Source organism: Helicoverpa armigera, chromosome 5 (genome assembly GCF_030705265.1).
Source record: "Helicoverpa armigera isolate CAAS_96S chromosome 5, ASM3070526v1, whole genome shotgun sequence".
NCBI lineage: Eukaryota > Metazoa > Arthropoda > Insecta > Lepidoptera > Noctuidae > Helicoverpa > Helicoverpa armigera.
Genome location: NC_087124.1, coordinates 13579439 through 13606329, shown reverse-complemented (window position 1 = coordinate 13606329; position 26891 = coordinate 13579439). Strand labels below are relative to the sequence as shown.

At 45.4% G+C, this 26891-nt stretch overlaps 2 protein-coding genes across 4 annotated transcripts in view; one reads left to right on the top strand and one right to left on the bottom strand.

Annotated features, from left to right (window-relative positions):
* The window catches only part of Crb (crumbs), a 59401-nt gene extending 33354 nt beyond the window's left edge, over positions 1-26047 (top strand). The window contains exons 8-40 of one of the 2 annotated variants that reach the window (XM_049842781.2): positions 49-171; positions 245-553; positions 828-899; positions 973-1101; positions 1282-1385; positions 1822-2155; positions 5373-5480; positions 5567-5689; positions 5761-5909; positions 6166-6361; positions 6589-6778; positions 6880-7059; positions 7130-7352; positions 7628-7870; positions 8063-8275; positions 8919-9153; positions 9220-9388; positions 11659-11893; positions 11977-12249; positions 12320-12513; positions 12611-12715; positions 12820-13312; positions 15751-15837; positions 15925-16040; positions 16633-16777; positions 16894-17000; positions 17267-17460; positions 19198-19319; positions 19542-19695; positions 22807-22906; positions 23025-23211; positions 23403-23642; positions 23753-26047. In XM_049842781.2, the coding sequence (XP_049698738.2) occupies positions 49-171; positions 245-553; positions 828-899; positions 973-1101; positions 1282-1385; positions 1822-2155; positions 5373-5480; positions 5567-5689; positions 5761-5909; positions 6166-6361; positions 6589-6778; positions 6880-7059; positions 7130-7352; positions 7628-7870; positions 8063-8275; positions 8919-9153; positions 9220-9388; positions 11659-11893; positions 11977-12249; positions 12320-12513; positions 12611-12715; positions 12820-13312; positions 15751-15837; positions 15925-16040; positions 16633-16777; positions 16894-17000; positions 17267-17460; positions 19198-19319; positions 19542-19695; positions 22807-22906; positions 23025-23211; positions 23403-23639 (5849 nt within the window). In that variant the 3' untranslated portion in view covers positions 23640-23642; positions 23753-26047. Of the gene's footprint in view, positions 1-48; positions 172-244; positions 554-827; positions 900-972; positions 1102-1281; positions 1386-1821; positions 2156-5372; positions 5481-5566; positions 5690-5760; positions 5910-6165; positions 6362-6588; positions 6779-6879; positions 7060-7129; positions 7353-7627; positions 7871-8062; positions 8276-8918; positions 9154-9219; positions 9389-11658; positions 11894-11976; positions 12250-12319; positions 12514-12610; positions 12716-12819; positions 13313-15750; positions 15838-15924; positions 16041-16632; positions 16778-16893; positions 17001-17266; positions 17461-19197; positions 19320-19541; positions 19696-22806; positions 22907-23024; positions 23212-23402; positions 23679-23752 lie in introns of both variants that reach the window. The other variant, XM_064034796.1, reaches the window with a different exon arrangement.
* On the bottom strand, positions 2157-4841 carry LOC110374650 (nitric oxide-associated protein 1). Of its 2 annotated transcripts, XM_021332467.3 has the most exons (4): positions 3832-4812; positions 3576-3693; positions 2271-3434; positions 2157-2180 (listed from the first exon to the last, which is right to left on the bottom strand). In XM_021332467.3, exons 1-4 carry the CDS (start codon positions 4671-4673, stop codon positions 2172-2174), a joined length of 2133 nt encoding a protein of 710 aa, XP_021188142.3. In that variant the 5' UTR covers positions 4674-4812; the 3' UTR covers positions 2157-2171. The 2 variants fall into 2 exon arrangements, with proteins under 2 accessions (XP_021188142.3, XP_021188141.3); XM_021332466.3 differs by lacking the exon at positions 2157-2180 and having other exon boundaries at positions 2216-3434; positions 3832-4841.
* Positions 26048-26891: the final 844 nt, after the last annotated feature.

Below are 26891 nucleotides of genomic sequence, written 5' to 3'. Positions count from 1 at the left end.
CTGTGAGCTTTGATAAGTGTGCACGTTTGATATCGTATGCTATGGTAGGCTACACGGGCCGCAACTGCGAGACGGACATAGACGAGTGCGCGACGTCGCCCAGCGCCTGCCTCAACGGCGGCGTGTGCCAGGACGCCGTCAACAACTTCACGTGCGACTGCACCGGCACCGGTATGTACGCCTCCGCGACGCTAGGTGTGATCGATCGGCGGGTCAGTAGTACATTGTAAGTTCGCCACGGCAGGGTACACGGGCGCGCGCTGCGAGCTGAACGTGAACGAGTGCGAGGAGCGCGGCGTGTGCGGGCACGGCGTGTGCTACGACACGTACGGCGGCTTCGTGTGCGCGTGCCAGCTGGGCTACGCGGGCGCGCGCTGCGGCGACGTGTCGGCGTGCGCGTCGGGCCCGTGCGGCGCGGGCGGCGCGTGCGTGGAGGAGGCGGGCGGCGCCGGCTTCCGCTGCGTGTGCGCGCGCGGCTACCTGCCGCCCTACTGCGCGCCCGCCGCGCCCGCCGCCTCCTGCCAGGACATCGTGTGTCCGCCGCACTCGCACTGTAACCGCATGCATACTCTCTTATGTCGTCCTTACATATTCGCTCACTGCGACATCTTTTATTATTTTATACTCGCTGTTCCACGCGGTTTCACAAGCGTCCCGGGGAAACTTCTACCCGTACCCGGATAGTCCATGTTCAGCACAAAGAATGTAGCTTCCTAACAGTGAAAGAATTAATTAATTCAGCAGTCAAATAATCGAATCTTTCCTCTTTATACAATAGTGTAGATATACGCTCCACCGACAAAACTTAATGAACTTTGCTTTTGTAGGTATACCAAACATGATGGTAACCGGAGTCATAGCCAAGCAAGTGATGTGCGTGTGCGACGTCGGATACTACGGTAAGAGAGGTTCACAATCAAGTGCTCGGAGACGGTATGACGTAACGTAGTACACGTGTGACACGGCTTGCAGGCGCGCCGGGCGTGTCGCCCAACTGCAGCAGCCTGGAGGCGGTGTGCGAGGCGGGCGCCTGCCTCAACGGCGCCACGTGCTCGCTGGCCGCCGACCACTTCAACTGCTCCTGCGCGCCCGGATACAAAGGTACCCCGCCTCACCTGCGTTCCTGTCGCCTACCGAGCTTTGTTCGTTTGTCCCGACTCTTGAATGTTCCGTTGCCTAGCATCATTGTTTTACCATTTTGTTGATGCATGCCTGATGTGTTGCCGTAACGGCGGCCGTGTTAGTGACGTTAGTGTTGTGCTTACGTGTGGGCATGCGTAGGCGTGTACTGCGAGCAGGCGGTCGGCAAGGCGCTGTCGGACCTGAAGGCGGCGGAGCGCTGCGCCAGCGGGCCCTGTCTGCACGCCAAGTCCTGCCAGGAGCTCGTGAGTACTCACTGTGTCGCGCACATCTCCGACATCCTTATTTATGCTTTGCATGTTTTTTGTGGTAACCTTATTAGTAGTTAGGCTAGTTAGCCTTATTTATAATTAATATAGTATTTGATGCTTTTACACTATTCACAGGTTGTATTGTAGAAGCTATACAGGTCAAAGATTTTTAATAATATTGGTTTTAAAATTGATTGGGTTAATTTTTATGGTAAAAAATATAAAAATGTGTGTAAATGTCAATTAAATTTTAAAGAAACAAGATATCTTATTTGTACAACAACATGTAGACAGTGGTTTTGGCTCACAGTGCACTTGGGTTAAATCTGAAAGCTAATAAATTTCACAATATCGCTGCACCGGTGTGAGGCACAAAGCAACGTCATGTAACGACGAGCTCGTGGTACGATGTATGCGCGTGTTGCCGCAGCCGAGCGGGTTCCGCTGCGAGTGCGAGGCGGGCTGGGGCGGCTTGCGCTGCGACGCGCCCGAGCCGTGCCCGCGCGGCTGCGCTAACGGCGGCGCGTGCCGCGACGGCGCCTGCGCCTGCCGCCCCGGCTGGGCCGGCGCCGCCTGCGAGCTGGCGGCCGACTGCCGCGCCGCGCCCTGCGCGCCCAACTACGAGTGCGTGGAGAGCGCCGCCGCCTGGCGCTGCGCCCCCGCCGCGCAGGACTCCGCCTGCGCCTCCTCGCCCTGCCACAACGGCACCTGCCTGGCGCTCGACAACGGCCTCTTCCGCTGCCAGTGCCTGCCCGGCCAGACCGGTCAGTACGCACGCTCTTACCTCTGCTTTAGTTGCACCGATAAAATAAAACATTCATCTCTTACTATTACATATTTTAATACGTAACTATCGTTACAAACTATTCAGAAAAAAACCTTTCCAATCGTGTACGCTGGCGTATCGCGAAGTCTCTTGCCTTTCAAATTTATTGAGAACGGCAGAATGGAGGGTTGTCGTCTGTAGATGCCCCGGGCTCCCGGTGTCCACGCGCGAATCTTGCAGGTCGTCTCCGTTTTAGCCGTTACGCCGACCCACGCCACGGACGAGAGCACTATGTCTCCGCAGACAGTCTTCGGTCCTTCACCAGAGAATTCCAACAATTCGGCGGCTTCCTGCAGCCCCGGCCAGTTCTTAAGTCTCTCAGCTCCTCCGCTCGGAGCGGCGAACAGTTCTGTACCTACAAACTGCTCGTAAATCTCATCAGCGTCTTCAGTCTTGGTGACAGTTATTGGCAGACACTCGGAACAAAATATTGTAAAGCGGCAAGGTTCCGAACTATTGACAAGATCAATTCGCGCCAACCCGCCAATAAATATCGTCGAACCTTCATACAAGAAATATGTTTGTGGTCTGATCAGCTGTTTTGGAATGGTCACAAGTAGTTCCTCAGTGCTAAGGAGTGAGAGCACTTGATCAGGATGGATAACCCCAGGAGTGTCATATAGCCATTTACTGTTTGCAAAAAGCTTGTCCTTTTCGTCAAAAATATTTTTTTTCTCTTTGAATGTCTCATTTTTATCGAGATCATGAAGCTCAGAAAATGATCGTCCAATATGACCTATCAAGGCAGGTGCTTCTGTCGGTATTTTCCCGTCCAACTGAGCGTTTCTAATTTGCTTCTCTACTTTGTATAGTTTGGCTTCTGAGTTCAATCTTCGCGATCTTTGGTATATTTTCCATCCTGAAGGTCTGTTTATAGGGAATTTCAAAAGGTTGAGTGTTGTTCCTGGCCAGCGGCTGACTGTGGCGCGTTTGATGATGTCCGTAGCGTGCACTTTACAGTAGTCTGACTGAAGCAGTGCATTGAACAAGGAGCTCTTGCCGACATTGGTGCACCCGACGAGGAACACGTCGCCCTTGTACATCCACTGCTTGAACATGGCTGAGATCAGGTCCTCCACGCCATACCCTGTTTTAGCTGATATCAAAGCAATATGTTTGATGTTAGCTTCACCCAGTTTAGTCTTCCTGATTTCTGTCACGAGTGAATGCTTCACACGCTTTAAGTATCCATGACTGTCGCCAGGTAACAGATCCACCTGGGGAAGAAAGTAAATTCATCAATTTAGTTAGAATAATGCTTGCTTACATTCAATATGCTCATAATATTAGTTATTTTAGCAAATATTCCAATTTTATTTTAGCAACATAAACTAGAGCTATGTGAAGACATTATTTACCTTGTTGGCAACAACAATGATAGGTCTGTGCTTGCCAATGATGTCCACAATGCCGGGCCATATGGAGCACGGGAAGTCCAGCAGATCCACCATCAACAGCACCAGAGATTTCACATTCCTGTTAATAGTCAATAAATACTAACTTTATCAAATGCATAAGCTTTATGCATTCATTTAATATTTGCTTTTAAAACAAACTATAATAAATTCTTGTTTATTATCCACTCCCATTCAAGGTAATAGTTATTTCATTTACCTGATAGATTGCAACAGTTTCTCATACTCTTCTGGCTGCACACTGATATCTAATGCAATATTGTACTCCTTGAGGAAGTGACACCTCTGGCACTCCAGTGTCTTCAGTTCATCTTCTTGTCTGTTCTTGAAGATCTCACTGGGCAGGTACCCGGGGATGGCGGGGTCGCTACAGTGTAAGAGGGCCCCACAGCCCCCACAAGGCACGCTGCTCACGGCTGCTGTAGGGTCAGGAGTTCCATAGTGCTTGCTCCATTCTTCATCATGCCAATCTTCATCGTCTATCTCCTCCGATGACAATTTAGTATCATCAAAGTACTCATAGTTAGTCATCCACCTATTTATATTTGAGCGATCAAATTCCTGTTCAGTGTTACTAGGATTGACATCGATTTTAGGTGGAGCCACGTCTTTGTCATCAAATTCTATCTTCGTAGATGTTCCAAAAGGCAATTGGAATTGCTTGTCAGGTGCAGAGGTAATTTCCACATTTTCATCTTGCAGGAGTCGACCCTTATCTACATAGTACTGTAAGGAGACTGGGAGGGGGGGCTTACGCTTCTCCTCATATTCTGTGCTAACATTCTGTTTCGCTTGTCTTACAGTTTTCTTATAGTACTTAAAATAACCTAATTTCAACTTATCCTTTTCTAAGTAGTTATTAAACGTGATTTTATCTTTATATTTCTGTAGCAAGTGTGGAAAGTCTTTCGTCTCGCTTTGTTTCTGGCCTTTCTGTTCGTGCTCCGCGCCGGTCACGGCTCGCGTTTGTGTTAAACGTTTATTTAGGTACACTGTTTGTCGTCGACATAACCTCAAAACATTATGTATTGTATACAGCATGGCGATGATTCACACACATTGCACTTAAAATAAAATTCATTCAATTACATGTTTTTAATACCTTCATTGATTATTTAGCACAAAATATCAAAAAATATTAAATTAGGTCTCTCCAAAACAATAGCTAGCTGCAAAACTGACAGTGACATTTTATCAACAACTGACAAACCATTTATGTCAGTGTCAAAGTTGCGTTAAGTTGTCGTTACTGTCATGTGCTGTGTTGCAATTATAAATTATTTTTTTTTGGAAATTGCTTTGTATATTTAACTAGTATATATACACTTTGTATATTTTGGCCATATTTTTTTTTTATAAATATGTCGTGCAATGTTATGAATTGATGCCTTTGTTTTATTCATATAATATCCTGATATTATTCAGTCTATGTCTTCTATTATTATTTGATTTTTTGTTGTTGTCGCATTGTTCTCATTATGGATAGGTATTAGTTTAATTAACACAGTTAGTCAATACCTCTGCATAAACGCACTGTGAATTATGTGACGAATTTTAAATCACAGATATAATTATCTTTAGATTTAGTTTGTGGCTTATTACTTTATTTTAAATTTGTTAGTAGAATCGATTATGTTTATTCACATACTTGTGTTGTTTTCTATAACGAATGGTAAGAATATAAATAACAAACCGGTGTAATTGTTACTATAATAAATATGAAACTTTGTATTATTTCAGGTCGATTTTGCGATATGGACATAGACGAATGTGCAATAATGCCGAAAATATGTAACCACGGAGTGTGCTTCAACGTTCCCGGATCGTACGAGTGCTACTGCAGGCCCGGTAACTGTCGCTTCACTTTACAGATAGTTCTATGTAACCTCATTAGCCATCAATTAGCATGCAAATTAACTGATTTCGTTGTGTAGGCTATACGGGCGACAGCTGCGAACAGGACATTGACGAGTGCCTATCATCACCCTGTAAGAACGGCGGCACCTGCCAGAACCTCGAAAATAACTACGAGTGCACCTGCAAGGAAGGATTCGAAGGTCGCTATACGACAGCAATGTTTGTTATTTAACTTTATAAATTCCCTACGTAATTGTAACGATGTTTCCAGGCAAGGACTGTTCGACGAACATAAACGAGTGCGAGGCGAACCCGTGCGCGGCGGGGTCCACGTGCCTGGACGGCATCGCCAGCTACTCGTGCGTGTGCCAGGAGGGGCTGACGGGGCCCACCTGCGAGATCGACATCGACGACTGCGAGGTACCCGCGCCGCAAGGTCGCGCGCCATTGTTCTCTTAGCACGACACCTCATTGTTGTGCATTTCATATTATTGTACTTGATTATTCTTATTGTTTCGAGGCTCGGTTTTATGATAATTGCATTTATTATAACTTTATGGTATTTTGTTATTATTATCAAACATTGCTGCACGATTACGACGTGTTTAATAAAGTTAGTCGTGTTAGTGAATAAAGTGGATCGGAGCGTATGTGAAGCGTGGTGTGCGTGTGACAGTCGCAGCCGTGCCAGCACGGCGGGCGCTGCGTGGACGGCGTGAACAGCTTCGCGTGCGAGTGCGGCGGCACGGGCTACACGGGCGACGACTGCTCCAGCAACATCGACGAGTGCGCGCCGCAGCCCTGCCGCCACGGCGGCACCTGCGTCGACGACGTCAACGACTACCACTGCAACTGCTACGCCGCCTACACCGGTCAGTCCGTCTCCACCATCATCTACTTTACCGTTGTGTTTCTCTTAGCCGACGCATTGGAGGCTTACGAGAAGAGGTCGTTAGGCCTACTCGAATGTTCCAATTCTTAGGAATGAGGTGGGAGACTCAGGGTGCTATTTTGTTTTTTGGGATCGCTTACTGTGTTCCTAAGGAGTTCTATTTTAGTGAGTGGGTAAAGTAGAACGTCCCGTATTTGTGTCTGGCAGGCAAGAACTGCGAGATCGACATCAGCGAGTGCGAGAGCTCGCCGTGCAAGTTCGGCGGCGTGTGCCTGGAGCGGTCCAACGCGTCGCTGTACCGCGCCGCCGACGCGCCGCGCCTGCAGGTGGGCCCGCAGCCGCAGATGCTGCTGCCCGCCGCCTTCTACCAGCCCTTCTCCCTCGACACGGCTGCCGGGTTAGTCACCGTTACACAAAATTATTTATTACATAAACATTTTTTTGGACCTAGAAAAAGCAATGAATACTATTTGTATTCTTTTTTTCTGTATATATCAGATACGAGTGCGTGTGCGTGTCGGGCACGGCGGGCCCGCGCTGCGAGACAAACATCGACGAGTGCGCCCCCGCGCCCTGCGAGGCCGGCAAGTGCGTCGACCTCATCGGCTCCTACAAGTGCGAGTGCTTCGCCGGCTACGAGGGCGAGCACTGCGAGATCGAGATCGACGAGTGCCAGAGGTAGGTGCGCGGACCCGCGGCCCCCGGCGGCAGTGCCTCTCGCCCGCACTACTACAGCTCCGCCCCGCAGGTACGCGCCGTGCGCGCACGGCAAGTGCTACGACGGGCGCGCGGCCTACTACTGCCTGTGCGAGCGCGGCTGGGGCGGGCAGAACTGCTCCGTGGTGCTGCAGGGCTGCGCCGCCGCGCCCTGCCGCAACAACGGCACGTGCCACCCCTGGCTGCGCGACGAGACCGAGCACCGCTTCAACTGCTCCTGCACGCCCGGCCACTACGGCACCACCTGCGAGAAGGTAACGCCTCACTGTTACTTATTTTATTATTTATTCATTCCTTTATTTCAGACATCGAAGTAAGGCCGATAGAAAATAGAATGTATAATAAATTATAACAATATTTATAAACCAATACATAAACAAACTAAAAATAAAAAAGTTAAATCTAAGCGTGAAGTCGCATAACTTCCCACGGAATCCGACCACGACATCCTTCACCCAAAACTGTTATGGAAACGTGTCGAGATGCTGAGTCGATACACGTGACAGACGATGTAAACTACTTGTGGCAGATCACGACGATGTCGCTGGAGAAGAGCAGCTACGCGGAGGTGAACACGACGCGCGAGGAGGGCTACGACATCTCGTTCCGCTTCAAGACCACGCTGGGCAACGGCCTGCTGGCCATGGGCCGGGGACTCACCTACTTCTTCCTGGAGCTCTCCAACGGCCGCCTCAACCTGCACTCCAGCCTGCTCAACAAATGGGAGGGAGTCTTCATCGGATCCAACTTGAATGACAGCCATTGGCAAAAGGTAACATCGCCAATAATTAATTAGTTGTACCTATGGCGTACCTACCCACGATGGTAAACCCGTGGGTGCAACACAATTTTTGTTCTTCAGAAATAATAAAATAGTGAAATAATGAAATTAAAGTTAGCTTGATAGTGTAGTAACTAAACCCTAACATGAAATAATATTAACCGTGCATTGTCGCGTGGCCAGGTGTTCGTGACGATCAACTCGTCGCACCTGGTGCTGGCGGCGAACGAGGAGCAGACGATCTACCCGATCAGCCAGAACGAGGCGTACAACTCGTCGGTGACGTCGTTCCCGTCCACGCGGCTCGGCACCTACGGCTCGTCCTACGCCACGCTCACGCACGGACCCAACTTCTTCGTCGGCTGCTTCCAGGACGTCGTCGTCAACGGACAGTGGGTCAGTACTGCATGCCTATTCATGTTCTAATTACGATGCGAAAATCTTAAGTTTTATTCTTTTGGCTGCCACAGCTACTAGCTTTTTTTTAAACACGTATGTAAATTGGATTTGCTTCGATGCTACTGGAGAGATAAATGACGCACAAAATGGTTGGAGCTGTTTTGATGAGACTTGTACAATTACAATAAACATGAAGTGGATAGAAATAATGAATCCGTGTCATTGGAGTGGAGGCCTGGTTCGTAAGGCCGCGCGTGAGCCGGCTGAGGCGTCGGAGCCGACCATATCATTGACATAATGTTCTAACGATAGACAAGAACGTCCATACAAATAATTAAATTTAATTATAATGAAATTACTTGTTATTCAATCGCTTCAATTAAATTTAATATTTCATAAACAAATTAAATTACCACTGAATTGTTATTTAGGTCCAGATTTACACTGTGATTCGAGTTGTCAAATTAATTACGTCGTTTCCTACACATCCAACCTGAACCTATGTCATTGCAAGCGTTTTACGTCCGTGTGAGGTAAAGTGCGAATGCATACGTGCGAGTGGACACGCGCGTAACTCGCAGTTTGTGGCGAGGCTCAGGTGGTGCGGATGAGGTGGACAGTGGTGTCGCTCTGGGCGCAGGTGCTGCCGGAGGAGGCGCACGCGGGCGCGGAGACGACGACGGAGGCGGCGGCGGGCGGCGCGGAGGGCTCGGGCCCGCGCGCGCGCGCGCTGCTGCACGGCGTGCTGGCGCAGTGCCCGCGCGTGCCGCAGTGCGCGCCCAACCCCTGCCGCTCCGGCGGCGCCTGCCTCGACGCCTGGACGTCCTTCGTGTGCACGTGCCCGCGCCCGCACCTGGGCGACACCTGCCAGTACAGTGAGTGCCCGTGCTCGCGGCGAGCTGGCGCGCTGAGCGTGGGGCTGACTCGTGCGCGTGTTGCAGACTACACGGCGGCCACGTTCGGGCAGGAGGCGGCGGCGCGGCGCGCGGTGGTGCGCGTGCTGGTGGCGGAGGCGGCGCGGCGCGGCGTGCGGGCGGCGCTCGACATCTCCATGTTCATCCGCACGCGCAAGCCCACCGGACACATCTTCTACCTCGGCTCGCGCGCCAGGTACGCCCCGCAGCTCACTGACACTGTGCCACGACGACCGACTGTCTGTCCCAACTCCACAATTCTAACTCAATAACCCTTAGTCAAATTGATTATCAGAATTTCAGGCTTCTAACTACCCAGCACTCAAACCGACTGCCGAAAATGTTCAAATGACTGAAGCTACCCACAAGTTTATTATGCCTTCCGAAACACGAAAAAACTCTTCACAATTTATTTACTTCGGATTTATCCATCTATACTAATATTATAAGGAGGAAAACTTTGTTTGTTTGTTTGGTTGTAATGAATAGGCTCAAAAACTACCATTACCATTACCATTAACCATTCGAAAGCTACATTATCCACGAGTAACATAGGCTATATTTTATCCCGGTACGGGCAGTAGTTACCACGGGACGCGGGTGAAACCGCGGGAAAACGGTTAGTATTAATATAAAGTTAGTCATCCATCCACGAACCGAGTGCGCCAAGTGTTGCTTTACCGTAATTCATTCAATGCTTGAGTCAGTTAAGTGGTGTTTGCAAATTGTATATTACAATATACATTTATAAACTCTTTTGCAAAAAAAGCGGGCACCTGTGCGAAATCTTAGTTTTAAGGACTTTACGTGTATTTCATAGGGTTTTGATGATTGTAGTGTGTTTCTACCGTCAAAATAGTTAGCAGAGCATGCGTGAGAGTGTATTCTAAATTTGAATTTTGTACAATTGCTAAGAAATTGGTTAAACCTTGTTTTGGACTAATTGCTGACAGAAAGTTCGTCGGTGTTTCGAAAAGTTTTTGAAGTGATTTTCAGGAAAATGATAATGCAGTTTTAATTAATGATTAATGTACTTTTTTGTAAGATCAAAACATTTTTGAAAAACTATGCGTATTTGATAAAATTTTCACCCGTTCTGAATGGGCTATACTGATGGTTGATGGCAATGTTAAGAGTTTCGGTATTTTAGTGTAAAGCGTTCTATTGTTTAGATATTGTACCCACGTGTTTTAAAATATCGCTTTTTCATAATTAAACACTATTTAGAAGAGTATCAGTACCTTTGGTTGCGACAAAACCAATTTAAAGTAAGCAGTGCCGATCACAAGTCGTCTCCCATCGGACTTTAACATTTTTAAAAGTCTTGAAATTCTACAAAATACAGAAAATAGCGCATAGACTGTGAGCACGAGGTCTTAAGGTCTCGTAATCACTGATTTTTAAACAACCTCGTCTCTTGGGAAACTCCGTAGACCACTGAAGATCTATGAGTCTGAGCGTTCAAATAGCGTGTTTTCATCCCATGGAGATTTTATTAAATAAACTTGCCTACAATGAGATTTTCTGGCATCTACAGCACTTTCCTGATTGAATCATAACAATAATTGGATATCTGCTCATTTCTTAAGAAACATACGTTTGGCCAATAATTTTGAATTCTTGACTCCCTTTCAGCTAAATCGTCGTTCAGTAACCCGATACCTATGGAGTTATCGAGAGCTTCAACGAGGCAATAATTTGACTTTTCAGATAGCTTTAACCCTCTTCATCATTTTTATGTGGTTAATTTTAACATTTATCACAAAATTTGGTATTTTTTAAATGTCAAAGTCCGATAGGAGACGAGTTGTGATCGGCACTGCTTACTTTAAATTGGTTTTGTCGCAGCCAAAGGTACTGATACTCTTCTAAATAGAGTTTAATTATGAAAAAGCGATATTTTAAAACACGTGGGTACAATATCTAAACAATAGAACGCTTTACACTAAAATACCGAAACTCTTAACATTGCCATCAACCATCAGTTTAGCCCATTTAGAGCAGGTGAAAATTTTAACAAATACGCATAGTTTTTCAAAAATGTTTTGATCTAACAAAAAAGTACATTAATCATTAATTAAAACTGCATTATCATTTTCCTGAAAATCACTTCAAAAACTTTTCGAAACACCGACGAACTTTCTGTCAGCAGTTAGTCCAAAACAAGGTTTAACCAATTTCTTAGCAATTGTACAAAATTCAAATTTAGAATACACTCTCACGCATGCTCGGCTAACTCTTTTGACGGTAGAAACATACTACAATCATCAAAACCCTTTGAAATACACGTAAAGTCCTTAAAACTAAGATTCGAAAAGGTGCCCGTTTTTTTTGCAAAAGAGTGTATATTCATATTCATATACAAAAGACATTGTTGAAAGGTTCTTCTAACCATGTATTACTGGGGAGTTTGTTGTGCCACTTCTTCTTTCCAGCAAAAACACATGGGAATAAATATATTGTCAGGTTCGGTCAAACGGACGAGACGCAAGTGGGCGCATCGCTGGAGGGCGGGGAGCTGCTGCTGCACCTGCGCTTCAACCAGACGCCGGAGAACTACACGGTGGGCGGCACGCGCCTCGACAACGGCTACCTGCACCTCATCGAGGTGGTGCGCAACTCCACGCTGGTGCAGGTCAAGCTCAACGGCACCGAGTACTTCCGCAAGTCCATATCGGCCGCCAAGCAGATTGACGCACAGGTAAACTACATGATTTTTCAATGAGACCTAGAATTGCATGTTAGGCGTTATGTTATTTATGTAACAATGTAATCCCGTGTCAGGTGCTGTACTTGGGTGGACCACCGCCACCATTGGTGGACAGCAGCACTGAAGTGCCGTCCCCGGTCCCGGTAGCGGCGGCGCAGGCGCAGATGCCCCCCGCGTCGCAGCTGCCCGCGTCCCCCGCCGCCGCCAGCCCCACGGCCCCCGCCGTGTCGCCGGCGCCCGCGCTGCCGCTGTCCACGCCCGCCCCCGCGCCGCCCACCCCCGCGCCGCCCGCCGCCGCCGAGCCCGACGACAGCGCCTACTTCAAGGGCGTCATACAGGACGTGCAGGTACGTGTCGCAAGCCACTGGTCACGTCACGCACTGCCATAGAACGCCTGCTGACTCAGTACGTGTGCAGATCTCGAACGGCGTGAACGTGTCCATCGTGGAGTTCTTCCCGCTGAACGTGCCGGGGCTGCAGCTGCCGCCCGCCTTCGGCGAGGTGTGGCTGGACCCCGCCGGCGTGCTGCCCGGCGTCGTGTCCGACGACCTCTGCGCCGAGCGGCCCTGTCTGCACAACGCCACCTGCACCAACACATGGAACGACTACATGTAAGCACAGCGTCATGCTTGACACCACTACACATATGACGTATGGACATTTCTTAGAACGGCAAGTTGTAACGAATGTGTATATTTGAATGTGTAGATGTCAGTGTCCTCGCGGGTACAAAGGCAAGCAGTGCTCGGAGGTGGAGTTCTGTCAGCTGCAGGGCTGTCCGCTCAACTCGCACTGTCGCAACCTCGATGCTGGGTCAGTATTGTAGCTTTGTTTAGCTGACAGGTTTTACTGTAATGATACCATTGCAGCGAATATCGGCTACATCCTGAGGCTAAGTGTAACATTGACGTACATAGGTACGAGTGCGTGTCGAACGCGACGTTCGACGGCGTGAACACGACGCTGACGTACAAGCTGCGGGTGCCGCGCACCGGCAACATCGCGGCGGAGTCGGAGGCGGAGCTGCCCGACTCGCTGACCATCACGTACCGCAGCAAGTCGGGCGGCACGCTGTTCCACGCGGAGCACGCGGGCTCGTGGTTCACGGTGGGCGTGTTCCGCGGCCAGGTGGCCGTGCAGTGGCGCGTGGGCGGCGCCGGGCTGCCCGCGCTGCGCCGCCTGCGCGCCGCCGGCCACGCCGCCTGGACCTCGCTGCGCCTCTCGCTGGCCGGCAACACGCTGCGCGGCGCCTTCCTGGAGCCCGCCGGCCACGAGGAGCTGGCGCTGGCCGCCGCCATCGACACGCGCGCGTGGCAGCGCCTCGTCATGGAGGGCACCATCACGCTGGGCGGCCTGCGCCCCGGCGCCGCCGCCGCCACCACGCTGCCGCCCTCCCTGCCTACCACTATGGTGAGCTCATGCCATATTACTTTTACTAATAGGGTATTACATGCATTTTTGAAATATATCTTAAATAAATTCTTTAGTCTTAATATATCTCTAAAAAATTAAAAATATTTTTTTTTCTCACGTTATGTACGAATATAAATTAATTGTTTTATCATAATTTCAAATTTCGCGCGTATTTCGCGAAAACGCGGCACACAACGGACGCCATGATTGTTTTTTGGTCATGACGTCATTACGCTACTACAGCTGTCAGTAATACATATTTTGATAGGGTCATTTCGCCTGTTGGCGACCATTTAGTGCAGTTGGCAAGTTTGACGGCGATAATAAAAATGCTCCAGCACTCATTTCCATGTGAAATTTGTGTAATGTATTCCTTATATACTCTATTTTAAGATTAACTTTCAGTTGTATAAGAAATATCTTACGTTTTCTATTTAAATCGATAAACCTCAGAATTAGGCGTTTTACCCAGTTTGCGTCCACAAAATCCAATTCGCGTCCACCCATGGTCCAGTTCGCGTCCAGCGGCTTTGAAAAGGAATATAGGGTGAAATTGTTAAGAATTAATAAAGAAAGATTGTATTTGAACAATTTCTTTATTTAACAATACACTTAATTATTAAAATCAACATTATCATCATTTAAAATTCACTTTACAAAATAAAAATAATTCTTCTCAACATTGGTTTAAGTAACTTAAAATTAGGCAATTAATTTTGAAACTTGAAGAATAAACAGTAATCAATTCTGTTAATTTTACTCTAAATCACAGGGAATGCTTAAGATCCGCCTTGATTATACTAAGTTTTGGCCATATTTTTTTTATTAGCCTATGCTGTCCCACTGCTGGGCAAAGGCCTCCCCCATAGCCTTCCATTTTTCTCTGTCCATCGCTATTTGTGGCCAGTCCGAGAGGAAGCTGTCCAAGTCTTCTCTCCAGCGTTTTCTTAATCTCCCTCTCGGTCACCTTCCATCCTCAGGGATCCAGTGTGTGGGGATGTTGGCCCACTTGTCCGGGTGCATTCGACTTCAACTTTGCAGACTTATTGCCCACATCTACTATGCCCGGATCTTGGACCGGATAATGGTGTTGCGTAGGTATCCGGTCACTAAGCCGTATGCTGAGCAGGCTACGCTCCATGCTCCTTTGGCATACTTTTAGCCTGGACTTTTGAGATTCGGTCAAAGACCAAGTCTGAGCGCCGTAGGTTAGGATGGGCAGAATACACATGTCGACTAGTTTCCGCTTCAGACATAAAGGGAGTTCTCCCTTCATGGACCAGTAGCTCTTCCAGGCGTTTTCGATCCGTAGATCGATTTCCTTTCATATTAAATTAACAAAACAATTTAATAATTTTGTGTAAACATACAACTAAAAGAATTGTTGAGTCAATAAATTATCAGACAAGGTAGCATATTCTTTGCATATTTTTTATCGATTTATTCTTCTCTCGAATAACATTTAACGCTTTATTTAAATCTTCTTCTGTGTATGTTGTCTTTTCCTTCTTTTTTCCTGTATCGGAAGAACTTATCTTAAATGAAATTACTTATATCAGTTGATAATTTAATTATAACCACGTATATATCTTAATAAAAAAATGTACTGTTTAATATATTAATATTAAACAGTATGTTTTAATTATTTTTTATAAGCAAGTATTTAACGAAAACAGTGGACGCAATTTGGTTTATTATTATAGAGGATAGTTTTAGTTCGCGTCCATTGTGGACGCAAAGTGGAAGTTTCGTAAAATTCGATGTAGTAATTCGCGTCCACCTTATTTTACTCGTTAAATATAAAAAACATTACCAAATTCATAATAAACATTATACTTTTATTCATCATTAAACTGTAGAAATAGCTATCTATCCTAAAATTCACATAAAACAATATAAAACTTACCATCAAACACGCCGCTGCACACTAATTTTTATCTAAAATTCTGCGTGTTTTCGCTTTCTTGTTGAAGAGCCTAGACTAATTATTTTTTCTAAAAGGATTGGTTGGACGCACAGAACGTTTGTCTATCTGTGCGTGCCTCTTATACATTAACGTATTAGCGGTAATGACTTTTCGTTTGATTAGTGTAACACACTAATTGACTTGTTTTCGAGGATTTTTAAAAGGAGATCGGCAAAATGGACGCGAACTGGGCTATGGACGCGAACAGGCGAAATGACCCTGTGTATTAATGACGTCATTAGCATGGCGGCGACATTTCGTAGTGTTCAAAGACAGATAAAACCTAAAAACTTTAAACTGCAATAAAAAATATATTTATGTACCTTACGAAGTGAAACTAACATTTCCCGATTGCTTTTCCTCTAAACAATCATTGTAATTCACTTTTAATTTTTTTCTCATCTAGACTAAAATACCCTATTGCGACGGTTAAAAATATGTCAATAATTTTTGTGACTTTGTTTTCCAGAGTGAAAGTTCAACGGATCCGAACGTGTGGGAATACTCGGAAGGCGAAGAAGTGACTGGCGACAATTTAGCCGGAGAATACTTCAAGGTAAAAGTTATTTTAAAATTTCCTATGAGTCGAAGTGGAGTTGTATTGCAATAATATTTGATTGAGCGTGTAATGTGTGTTTGACAGGGCTGCATGGGCGCGGTGCACGTGGGCGGGCTGCTGCTGCCGTTCTTCACGGAGGAGGAGCTGTTCGTGGGCGCCACGGCGGCGCTGCTGGCCGCGCAGCCGCACTACGCGCTCATGTGAGTACCGCGCCAGTGCCAGTGCCAGTGTGTGACGTCACGGAGGAGGAGCTGTTCGTGGGCGCCACGGCGGCGCTGCTGGCCGCGCAGCCGCACTACGCGCTCATGTGAGTACCGCGCCAGTGCCAGTGCCAGTGTGTGACGTCACGGAGGAGGAGCTGTTCGTGGGCGCCACGGCGGCGCTGCTGGCCGCGCAGCCGCACTACGCGCTCATGTGAGTACCGCGCCAGTGCCAGTGCCAGTGTGTGACGTCACGGAGGAGCAGATCCTTGGTGCGGGCAAGCTTCAATACTGTCCCGGCAATCATTGCAGGACGACTGGACTGTCCTTATATTAGAAAGTGTTCCAGTAGGCATATAGTTGGAGCGTGTCAGCGACTTTGTCTTGTTACATTAATTAATTTACTACTCTTTTGATTCAATATTGCATGTATTATTTTTCAAAATTTAATTTAATTTGACATTGTAATAATTATTCAATTACTTGTATTTATTATATTTTGTGACGATGTTTATGTATTTCGTGCTTTGTAATTTTTATATGGGGAAACCTGAAATGAATGTATTTTATTTATTTATTTGGCTGTGTGCAGGTCGGGGCGGCCGTGGGGCTCGGCGGCGGGCGTGGGCTGCGTGCTGTGCCTGGAGCGGGACTGCGCTAACGGCGGACACTGCGCCGACGTCAGGTCCTCCTACTCCTGCGCCTGTCCCGCCGGCTACACTGGAGACTACTGCCAGGTACACCCACATTATACCACTAAATGTCAAATGCAAATGGATTTCTTGCGGCATTAAGTCCGCCAATGTACCATTTTTGTACATAAAGTATAAATAAATAAATTGTTTGATTGTAGATTGACGTGGACGAATGTGCATCGCATCAGTGTCAGAACGGCGCCACGTGTAAGGACGGCATCGCGGAGTACACCTGCATCTGTCCCGAGGGCTTCGAGGGAGACTTGTGAGTTATTGGCAAATTGTTCAACGCTATTGATTTATATGGGGTTATTACTGTATAGCATTTAATGTTAAAATTGATATCATGTATATTTGGCGATACTCTAGTGTATTTAGTTTCGATCCTGCATTAATGTCCTTATGTGTGGCTGAAGTCGGCCACGGATGCCATTATTAGTGTATTTAATAACTGGAGCCATCAATGTCATGCTTTCCCGTCTGGCGTCGGTCGGAGGCGGATCGTTGTACGCTGTGTATGTCGTGTGTCAGATGCGAGCGCGACATCGACGAGTGCCTGTCGTCGCCGTGCCAGCACGGCGGCACGTGCACGGACGGCGCGGGCGGGTTCCGCTGCGCGTGCGCGGGCGCGTGGCGGGGCCCCACGTGCGCCGCGCCGCGCCACCGCGCCTGCGCGCACCGGCCCTGCGCGCCCGCCGCCGCCGCCTGCCTGGACACGCCGCCCGGTACGCACCAGCGCACACACACACACACACCTAACTGCTCAAAACATACTCTCATTCACATGTATATCGGGTGTCGTTCCTAATCACGTTCAATCCTTTCACAATATACTTTATGATATTCTATGGCGAATTGTAAAAAAATAACCTAATCCATTCAGTGGTTTAGCCACAGGAATCATTTTTCGTTTTCCTAATTTACAAAAATTAAATTATAAATTTAAAAAAACCCCCGACCCAAAAAAAGTACGCAATTAGTATGACAAAAGGTTAAAAACGCTAAACCCTATAAAAAGCAAAAAATAACTTTTAACACTACGTAAGTACCAACTAAAGCATGTCAGACTAAACTGAATTTTGTCGTGTCGGGGGACCGCTCTAATTTATTAGCCTAACGTTAGAAGTAATTAAGTATATACTACTTACAACTGTGTACATAATTTGATTTTATACGAATGTTGTAATTAGGTAGGTATCATTTGATTTATGTAAGTATTTTTGAAGGTAAAAAGCGGTCCCCCGACACGTCAAAATTTAGTTTAGTCTGACATGCTTTAGTTGGTACTTACGTAGTGTTAAAAGTTATTTTTTGCTTTTTATAGGGTTTAGCGTTTTTAACCTTTTGTCATACTAATTGCGTACTTTTTTTGGGTCGGGGGTTTTTTTAAATTTATAATTTAATTTTATTTCACGCTTTTTGAAGGAGCTCCTTAATTTTTCCTTCTTTCAGTTAATTTCTTTTATTTTAAGATGAGGTCGCTCTATGCGATCTCGGCCAAAGGATGCTGTTTAACAATCCTCATAACATAGGTACTGGCTCTGGGAGAATTGCACAGATTGAGGAAACATAAACCTTTGGTCATTCTAGATTTTCAGCGAAGATATAAATTGGTTTATCCGTTTCATTCCGGCATTCCAGGGTTTCATCCGCCACATCCCATTTCCAGTATCAGGTTCTCGTCAATTGAAGAGAACTAGTCAAGACAAATTCAACGAGCCCAAACTCGATGGGTTTACTAAAAGGCAGTTCAGGGTTACGTCTCCTACCTTCGTGCCCTAACAGCAGACCAGCTCGGTGGTTCCAGAAGACATTAGTGTTTCAAATTTCAGATCCCACACATGCTTGCAAGTAAACTGAGCGTGTAACATTCCTCTCACACCTTACAAACGAGCTGATGACCTTGAAGACCTGAACCGATTTCCACCAAACATAGCTAAGAACACTCCCGAATGACATACCTTTTAAACAAAAAAAACCGCATTACAATCGGATCATCCGTTTGAGAGCTACGATGCCACATACACACACACACACACACACACACACACAGACACGTCAAACTTATAACACCCCGTCGTTTTTGCGTCGGGGGTTAAAAATCATGTATAAAGCAGAGATAAAGTTAGGAGTATCGAATGTTTGACCACTTGACAGCTGTCAGTTTTCAAGGGAGAATTTCTGTTGTTTGTAATGACTGTCTCTTATATGGTGTTCTAATTCTCGCATATATACTCTATCTATCTATTTACTTTGTTATAAAAAAATATTGCGTATTTTATTTTTTTCTTTATGCTAATCGACATAATATTAATCAGTATATTAACGTGTTTCATTTATTGTGATTAAGTACGACACATTTTGTATACAGTCTGATCTGTAACACTTTTAGTCCATCAGCATCTAGCTTCAAAGCAACGTAATTTACTTACAATACTTGTAAATGTATAATCGGGTAACAGATCCCCCGACGGGCAACAACTTCACGTGCGTGTGCAACGAGGGCTTCGAGGGCGTGTACTGCGAGTACGCCTTCTGCGAGCTCACGCCCTGTCTGCACGGCCACTGCGTCAACGATACCAAGGTACGCCAAGCTGGCTGATAGCGAGCTGTCTGCTTATTCATAATGTAAACTATATCTAAAGAGCAATATTTAAAGTCCATATTTAAATAATATTCTTTTTGCTGGGCGGGAGCATAAGTGGCCTATGATCTTAAGGGTGTCAGTGCATGGTATGGTGGTCACTATGCAATTAGAATGCATTGTTGTTGGAGCATGTATAGTAACAGTAGGGTGTATGCGCAGTCGGCGCGGTGCGTGTGCGCGGCGGGCTACAGCGGGCGGCGCTGCGAGGCGGAGCGCGACGAGTGCGCGGAGGCGGGCGGCGCCGCCGCCTGTCTGCACGCCGGCCGCTGCCTCGACGCCACCGGCGACTACCTCTGCGACTGCAGCGGCACCGGTAACTAGCGCAGCCAGCTGCTGCACCACTCTATTATATACACTCTCTGTCTACATGATCACGTCAACCCCTTTCACATGGTATCACGATACCTGCTCCGCGACACCTACTCTTCTTATAATTTATTCATTCACACGTGCTACAAAATAGAAAGTATGGAACATGCCATATTCAGGAGGCACATGTAAATAGCAACGCGAATAACAGCGCACAGACCACGCGTGAGTCAATGGTCGGCTGTGACGTCACTGATGTGCCGTAACGTGCGCGTCTCAGAACTGGTACACATACACATCATATTTATTCAGTAGCGAAACATACCTACTGCCTTGAATGAGAAAAAAAAATCTAAGTTGTAAAAAATTACAGATGGATTGAAAACCTCTCTTCCTTTTCAGGAAGTCAAATAATGATTAAGTGAAAGTGTTCAGTCTTTATTCAATGCAGTGTCTATTTTGGAATGTGGTACACGGACCAAATATTGATATCAGTGATGTTCCACTGTAACAGTTCCCAGTGAAGTTGTCAGCATGTGTTTGTATGTGTATTTGTGTGTATGTGTGGTCACCTACACTTGTGTCGGAGTATCTTATCGGCATTGTGCGCGATCGCGACTACATCGCCGATAAGCGCTCACCTGATAACACGGACTGTGGTTCGCAAACTTTTTCTAATAATCAAATTAAATAATAGACACGACGTCAGGCAAAATCCATTGTCGTTTTATATGAAATCGTCATGATTCATTGATGTCCTTGTTTACACCGCAAACAAACCGTAAACTTAGTCATTTATTTTACATGTTACCTTGCTAGTGCATCGTAGTTCCTACTTAGCATTTGCAATAAAAACATTAAACAAGGTTTTGTTTTGAGAACAAGTTGTACAACTAATTCATGAAATATAATAGTTATAGAGCCGTAAATATTTATATCACCCATTGTATTATTATTTATGGCAGCAATCATACATTGTTATTAACAACAAAAGTGCAGGCAGGGTCCGCTCTGTCCTTCACGTGTGTAGTGTAAGTGTATCGTGGGCGGTAAACACTCGCGCAATATAATGAATGCGAGTACAATGGGACATCTTCATAATATTAATTAGTCGGTATCGGAGATGCAGGAAAATCGCGGTGTCGTCACAGTTTGTGAATCAGTGTCCGCGCGGGCGCGGCGCGGGGCCAGTCGCACGCCGGGCGCGGGACGTCGCGCTAATTGATATCTGTGCAGTTTGTGTGTCTGTGTGATGAGTGCTGCGAGCTGATCCTACTGTGATAGTGGCTGATGTGATGATGTGCTCGCCATGATGATCACACTGCTACTTCTAGTCTTGTTAGGTATTGTATTACCTGGATTTAGTGCTTCATTATAAAGCATACATAACGTTTAAGAAGTTATTCTTTTCAATGAATTCAGACATTTTTATCAAGAAGTAATTGAGTGATATTAGATTAATTATAGTGAGTAATTAGTGAATAGGTAATTGGGCTGATATAGTTGATGACAAGTCCGGGTCGCTGATATCATGGCATTGTGTGTTGTCAGTGATAGTGATCGCCGCTAGATAAACAAACGCTTATGTCACCGGCCGTCCGCCCTTCATTCAGACTATTATTTACGAAATTAATTCAAATAAACGTTTTGTTCCGCGGATGATTGACGAGTGAATAGTAAACAATCAATCATGTCACGTGAGATACTACTGTACAAAAATCTACGTACGTGTCTCATAGTAGAAGTGCGTGCAGATGTAGTATTACTTGACAGTTGACACTATCGTACTTACCTTCTCATATCACGCGCAGGTACCTTGAACTCGATTGTAGAAAACTCGAGAGGAAGGACAACGATCGACAAGTTTTATAATTTTTAATTCATGTTTTTTATACTCGGTTATGGAGTAACAGGTGTACGTTTCGCTACAAATTACGAGTAATCACCTCATAATAGAAGATAAAGCTTTATGCTTTTAATTTTTTTTCACGTTGATATAAAGTAGGTATACTCTTGCGAACGTCTTGCTATTTATCTGTAGACAAGCAACTCTGAAGACTACTAGTGTCAATAACATGTAAATTAAATATACATTTATGTAAAACAGTTCTACACCTGTTGATATATCGGGCAGACGACATATTACAATAATTATGTACATATGTATACAGAATGCAGTGAGTCAATACATTTCATTGTGACTTGTGACAAATTGTCGTAATTCGTTATTACCCGTGACGGTGGCTTCGCTTCAGTTTCCTGATGTTTTCATTACCACGACCTGTCTATTGTAAGATTGTTTTCCGATGAACAAAAAATATAAATATTTCCACATCATTGGTCAAGTTACTGTCGACGTTTATGCACTAGCTACCGATTTATCCGAGGCCGAATACCAACAATACTGTAATGTTCCTACTTGCTGACCGTTGCAACACAATGAAAAAAATCAAAAGTTTTTATTTTGAACATGCCTACACCCCTTATGAACCATCAATGTGTTATGATCTATTGTGGAAGTCCCAATATAATATCGGCCGAAGTAAGTTTCCTTGTAAACATATTATACAAAGGAGTTGAGAGCACAGCGCCGTGACCTCATCTTCTGCAATATGTCATGTTATTGTACGATATGTCTCAAAACACAATAATTTCGTGAGAATGGTTATGTTATCGTTGCATTACCGCCGAAGGATGCGGTCTGTTTGAGCGCCGCGGGAACCTTCACATTGTTTACTGATAACGTTATCACGCGATACAATCATAACCTGATAACGATCACCTGAAACTATTTGCTATTTCTATAAAGCACCGGAATTCTATGACCATACCTAATTAATTAATAAAAAAAGTACTATGAAGTTAATAACATATTGTATAGTGTAAAAGTTTGCTACTGTTTTCAGCATATTGAGGTCATAATCATTACTAATACGAATTAGTCACATAACGGCGACTGGGAGACGCCAGAACATAGATTCTACCTAATATTATTTGTAAGAAGAATTATTCAATATTTACTTATTATATTGTACTCGGTTTAACACTGGGTGCTCAACATAATTTCATGAGTGTAGAATGTATGAGTTACATAGTATGTTCTGGTGTGGTGCAGGATGGACGGGCGCCCGCTGCGAGGTGGACGTGGACGAGTGCGCGGCCGGGCTCGTGAGCTGCGGGCCCGGGGACTGCCTCAACCTGAACGGCTCCTACACGTATGTATACATCCATCATCTCTTACTATAAATATGTCATAGTGTCTTAAATTTAAGAAATATGTTTGTTATATATCTTTGGTAGCCGTTTTCTAATATTGTATGGTTTGTGTTACAGATGCCTGTGTGCGCCTGGGTTCTGCGGCAACGAGTGCTCGCTGCAGGACCCGTGCTTCGCGCTGGGCGAGGGCAACGGCACGGGCCCCTGCCTGCACGGCGGCACGTGCGAGCAGCGCTGCGCCGCGCACACTGACTACGTGTGCCACTGCGTGGACGGCTGGGGCGGACACAACTGCTCGCAGCAGGTACCGTCAATAGAGAATATTTCCCACAGCCAATTCGATACAATCAGAGAGATCACGTGCAGGACTGACGCTTTACGTGCTCTCTGGAGCAATGGTGTAAAATCATTCATTTTTGGACTTTGCTGCTTAGCTGTTTTGACAAAGTTTCTTAAAATCCATAAAGCGATTCTTAACGTGTGGTCTGTGGGCAGGTGGTGGCGTCGGGGTCGGGCGCGGGCGACACGTCGGCGACGGTGCTGATCGCGGTGGGCGCGGCGCTGCTGGCGCTGGCTCTCGCCGGCGGGGCGCTGGGGGCGCTGGGCGCGCAGGCGCGGCGCAAGCGAGCCACGCGCGGCACGTACTCGCCGTCGGGGCAGGAGTACTGCAACCCGCGCGCCGAGATGATGCAGCACGCGCTCAAGCCGCCGCCCGAGGAGCGCCTCATCTAGCCGGTACTGACACATCTAGCCGCTACTGCCGCGCTGCCAGTGCTGCACGCGTGTGCTTGCTTCGTCGTTTCGCACCGTTATAACTTTTTGATAATTTAAATATTTTGTTTCAGTTGTGACATTTAAGAAAACATGAAAATCGAACAAAAATATTAGAAATACAAGAAGAAAGTTAACACGAACCTCGTCGCATATCAACCAAATGACTGTTGTGTGCGTGTGCGTGTGAATGAAGATTTGTGTGTGTGTCGAGTGTTCTAGTTTGTACCTGTACGTTTTATACATTTGGACAGTGTGAGTGTGTGCGTGACATAACTAATAATTAGCTTTAAGAAGTGTGGCGCCACAGAGCGCCGCCACCCTGTACTTAACTTTACCACGCAGACGAATTATATAGTGAGAGTAGTGGTGACGCCATGTCGCGTCAGGTCAACTCGTGCGCAGGCCGTGGCTGCAGTTTGTACGGGTTTATTACTTCATAGGCTTTTGATATAGATATTATATAACTCGGTGCACTTGTTGATCTCACACGACGTGCCGGCGCGGGCACACAGTGTACATTTTTTATAAAAATGACAAATTTTATAAATTAATACAGACTTGAGTACTTATATCTAGGCTAAGAACGCGACTATTTTCATATGAAGTTATTTAATGCAATGTCTGACTCTGTATAGGGGCGACTTATATTGAGATGTATGTAAACACTATACTTGATAACACAGTGCCTGACTTTGAAGAACTTCGAATTTTTATCGTAACGTGTATTCTATTGTATTTGGAAACAATCATGGTAACTAGCATTGTATTTTTGAAACATGTAATATTAGATGTATTTCTGTAATAATAAAATAAATTAGCAATAGGATAATAAATGAATTGTAGGAATAACTGTTGACTGTCCGACTGCTGACACGTCCGTGTACGTATTCATGATGAATTCGAATACAAATATTTATTATCTAGTAGTAGTCAGTAAGCGTAACTGTTCGCCGCTGAGAGGTCCGCGACGCCGCGCCACATTCCAGGTGCGCGTGGGTTTTGATAGCTCTTGTTCGGATATGCTGTTTGAACTTTTTTACATAAATGTGATAAAACAACTACTTATTAGCGTATGCTCAAGCGTTATTGCGATATTTATAAATAATATATACAAAGCGGCGTAATATTTAGAAGCTGTCAAAACGTAACGTGCTATAGATTTAATAAGATGATCGGTGTAGCGAAGACCTCAGCGGCGCAATTTTATTAACTGTGACAAATAGAGCGAGCGGTGTGCATATGCAATGTTAAATATATTAATGATGGTATTTATAACTGTAATCTTGACCAATGAATTGAGCGTACCATTAGTATTTATACAATTTGAACAAAATTCTAACGATGAGTCACCAACTGCATTGTTTTCAGTGATTCCAGTTGTGTGCAAATCGCTCGCGTTTATCTGCGTTTGTTTAGTATAAGGATTAGACGTAGGTAAGTGGTATTGAAAGCGTGCAAGATTCTAAATTACATGATAGTGAAGACGCCACTCGTCCGCCTAGTGCCGCGCACTCGGCCGCGCCTAGTGTACACTCTAGTTAGCCACATGTGCGCCACACGTGCGCCACGCCACAGAGGTAGCTCTTGATTAGTGGACAGTAGCACACAAGTATATAGGTTAATGTATTCCGATATGTAAATATGTAAGGTTGAGTAGATAGGGCGCGCCCCGAGTGCGGCAGGCTGCGGCGAGCCGTCCGTGCCTTAACCACAAGTCTGTATATTTATGTACCGTATACACGCGTGACGCTGTCACCGCTAGGCTAGGCGTATACTGTAGCTGTAGGCGATAAGTACATGTACGTAGCGGCACACGAGCCCCCCTGTACTTACTCAGTGCTCAACTAGCTGCTCGTCAGCGATATTTCTTTATATTTTGATTTCGTTGCCTTGTTTATAAGATTTTTAACAAATTATTATTTGTAACTTAATATTCCATTTTTGTGATAATTCTTTTGATTTTATTGTTGCATCGGTTTATGTATTATATTCTTATGTTTTGTTCGTAACAGTAGAGAAGTGTTCCAAATCAGTATTTATAGATTTCGGCCGTCCGTTAATTATAATCAATTTATTGTATAGTAAGTGTTCTGTACCCATATATGAACTATTGTACATTTTGTATTGTTCGAAGTACACTCAAGTTTCTAAAATAAGTGACTGCAGAGTGAATATAAAGTAACCGTAACAGATAAATGTAAGTAGATTTTAAATTGAATCAATGTAACTATTCCTCGTAGTAAATACTAAATCAGCGCATGTCGACTCTACTCACTGTAGCGTGAGAACGATCCGTTCCACGCGCCGCCCTAGTGTACAGCACCCGAGCCTTTTGGCCTTACTCAATAAACAAATATTATATGACACCCATGTCGTTTTATTTACTCGTCAGATCACGGTATATAGAAGTTTCACGTAGTTTGTTTCATTTCCATAAAGTAAACAAAACGCAATTCAACCAAACCAATTAAGTTTTATAATCGTTGTTCTAGTATCCTGCGGCAGCAGTATCGAAACGCCAATCTGGGCCCCGATTCTCCTAATTTTACTTAAGCGCCATTCGATTGACGTTCGACTCGATTCGACTGAGATCCAATCCCGACTCGATTACGATTGAAGCGTATGTGGCATTCCGCTATTTTTTCTTTGAAATAAACGTTTTTATCCTTTTCTGTCATTCAATAATGAATCATTTTGTCTGCAAATGATTTACGATTGCAAAATGATTGTACAGCAAACTACCGTATAGACCAAAATCATCAAAATAGCAGACCAATCGCACACCAATCAAATGTCAATCGAATACGATTGGTCTTTTATTAGTAGCAGAATGGCCGATATGGTTAAAACTGCTATTACGATCATATTGCGATTCGATTTCTATTCGATTTTGACATTATTAACTTAGGAGAATCGGGGCCCTGTTGGTTGTTCATGTACGCACACCCACCAATCAATCGACTGCATGACTCGCACGAAGCTCCTATATTATATTGTAGTCTTTGGTTAGAGTCGCCAGCGCCCTCTAGCGTTCAGTTTTCAAAAAACGAAGCGCTCGCGCTATTTTATTTGTGAAATCAAATCAGCCGGTAGCACTCAGCATCCCGGGATCAACACAGGAATGGAAGCTCAACGGTCAGTGCAGGTCGCAGACCAAGGGTCACAGGGTATGAGCGTGCATTGTGTCTACTGTGAACTGTCTAGGATCTA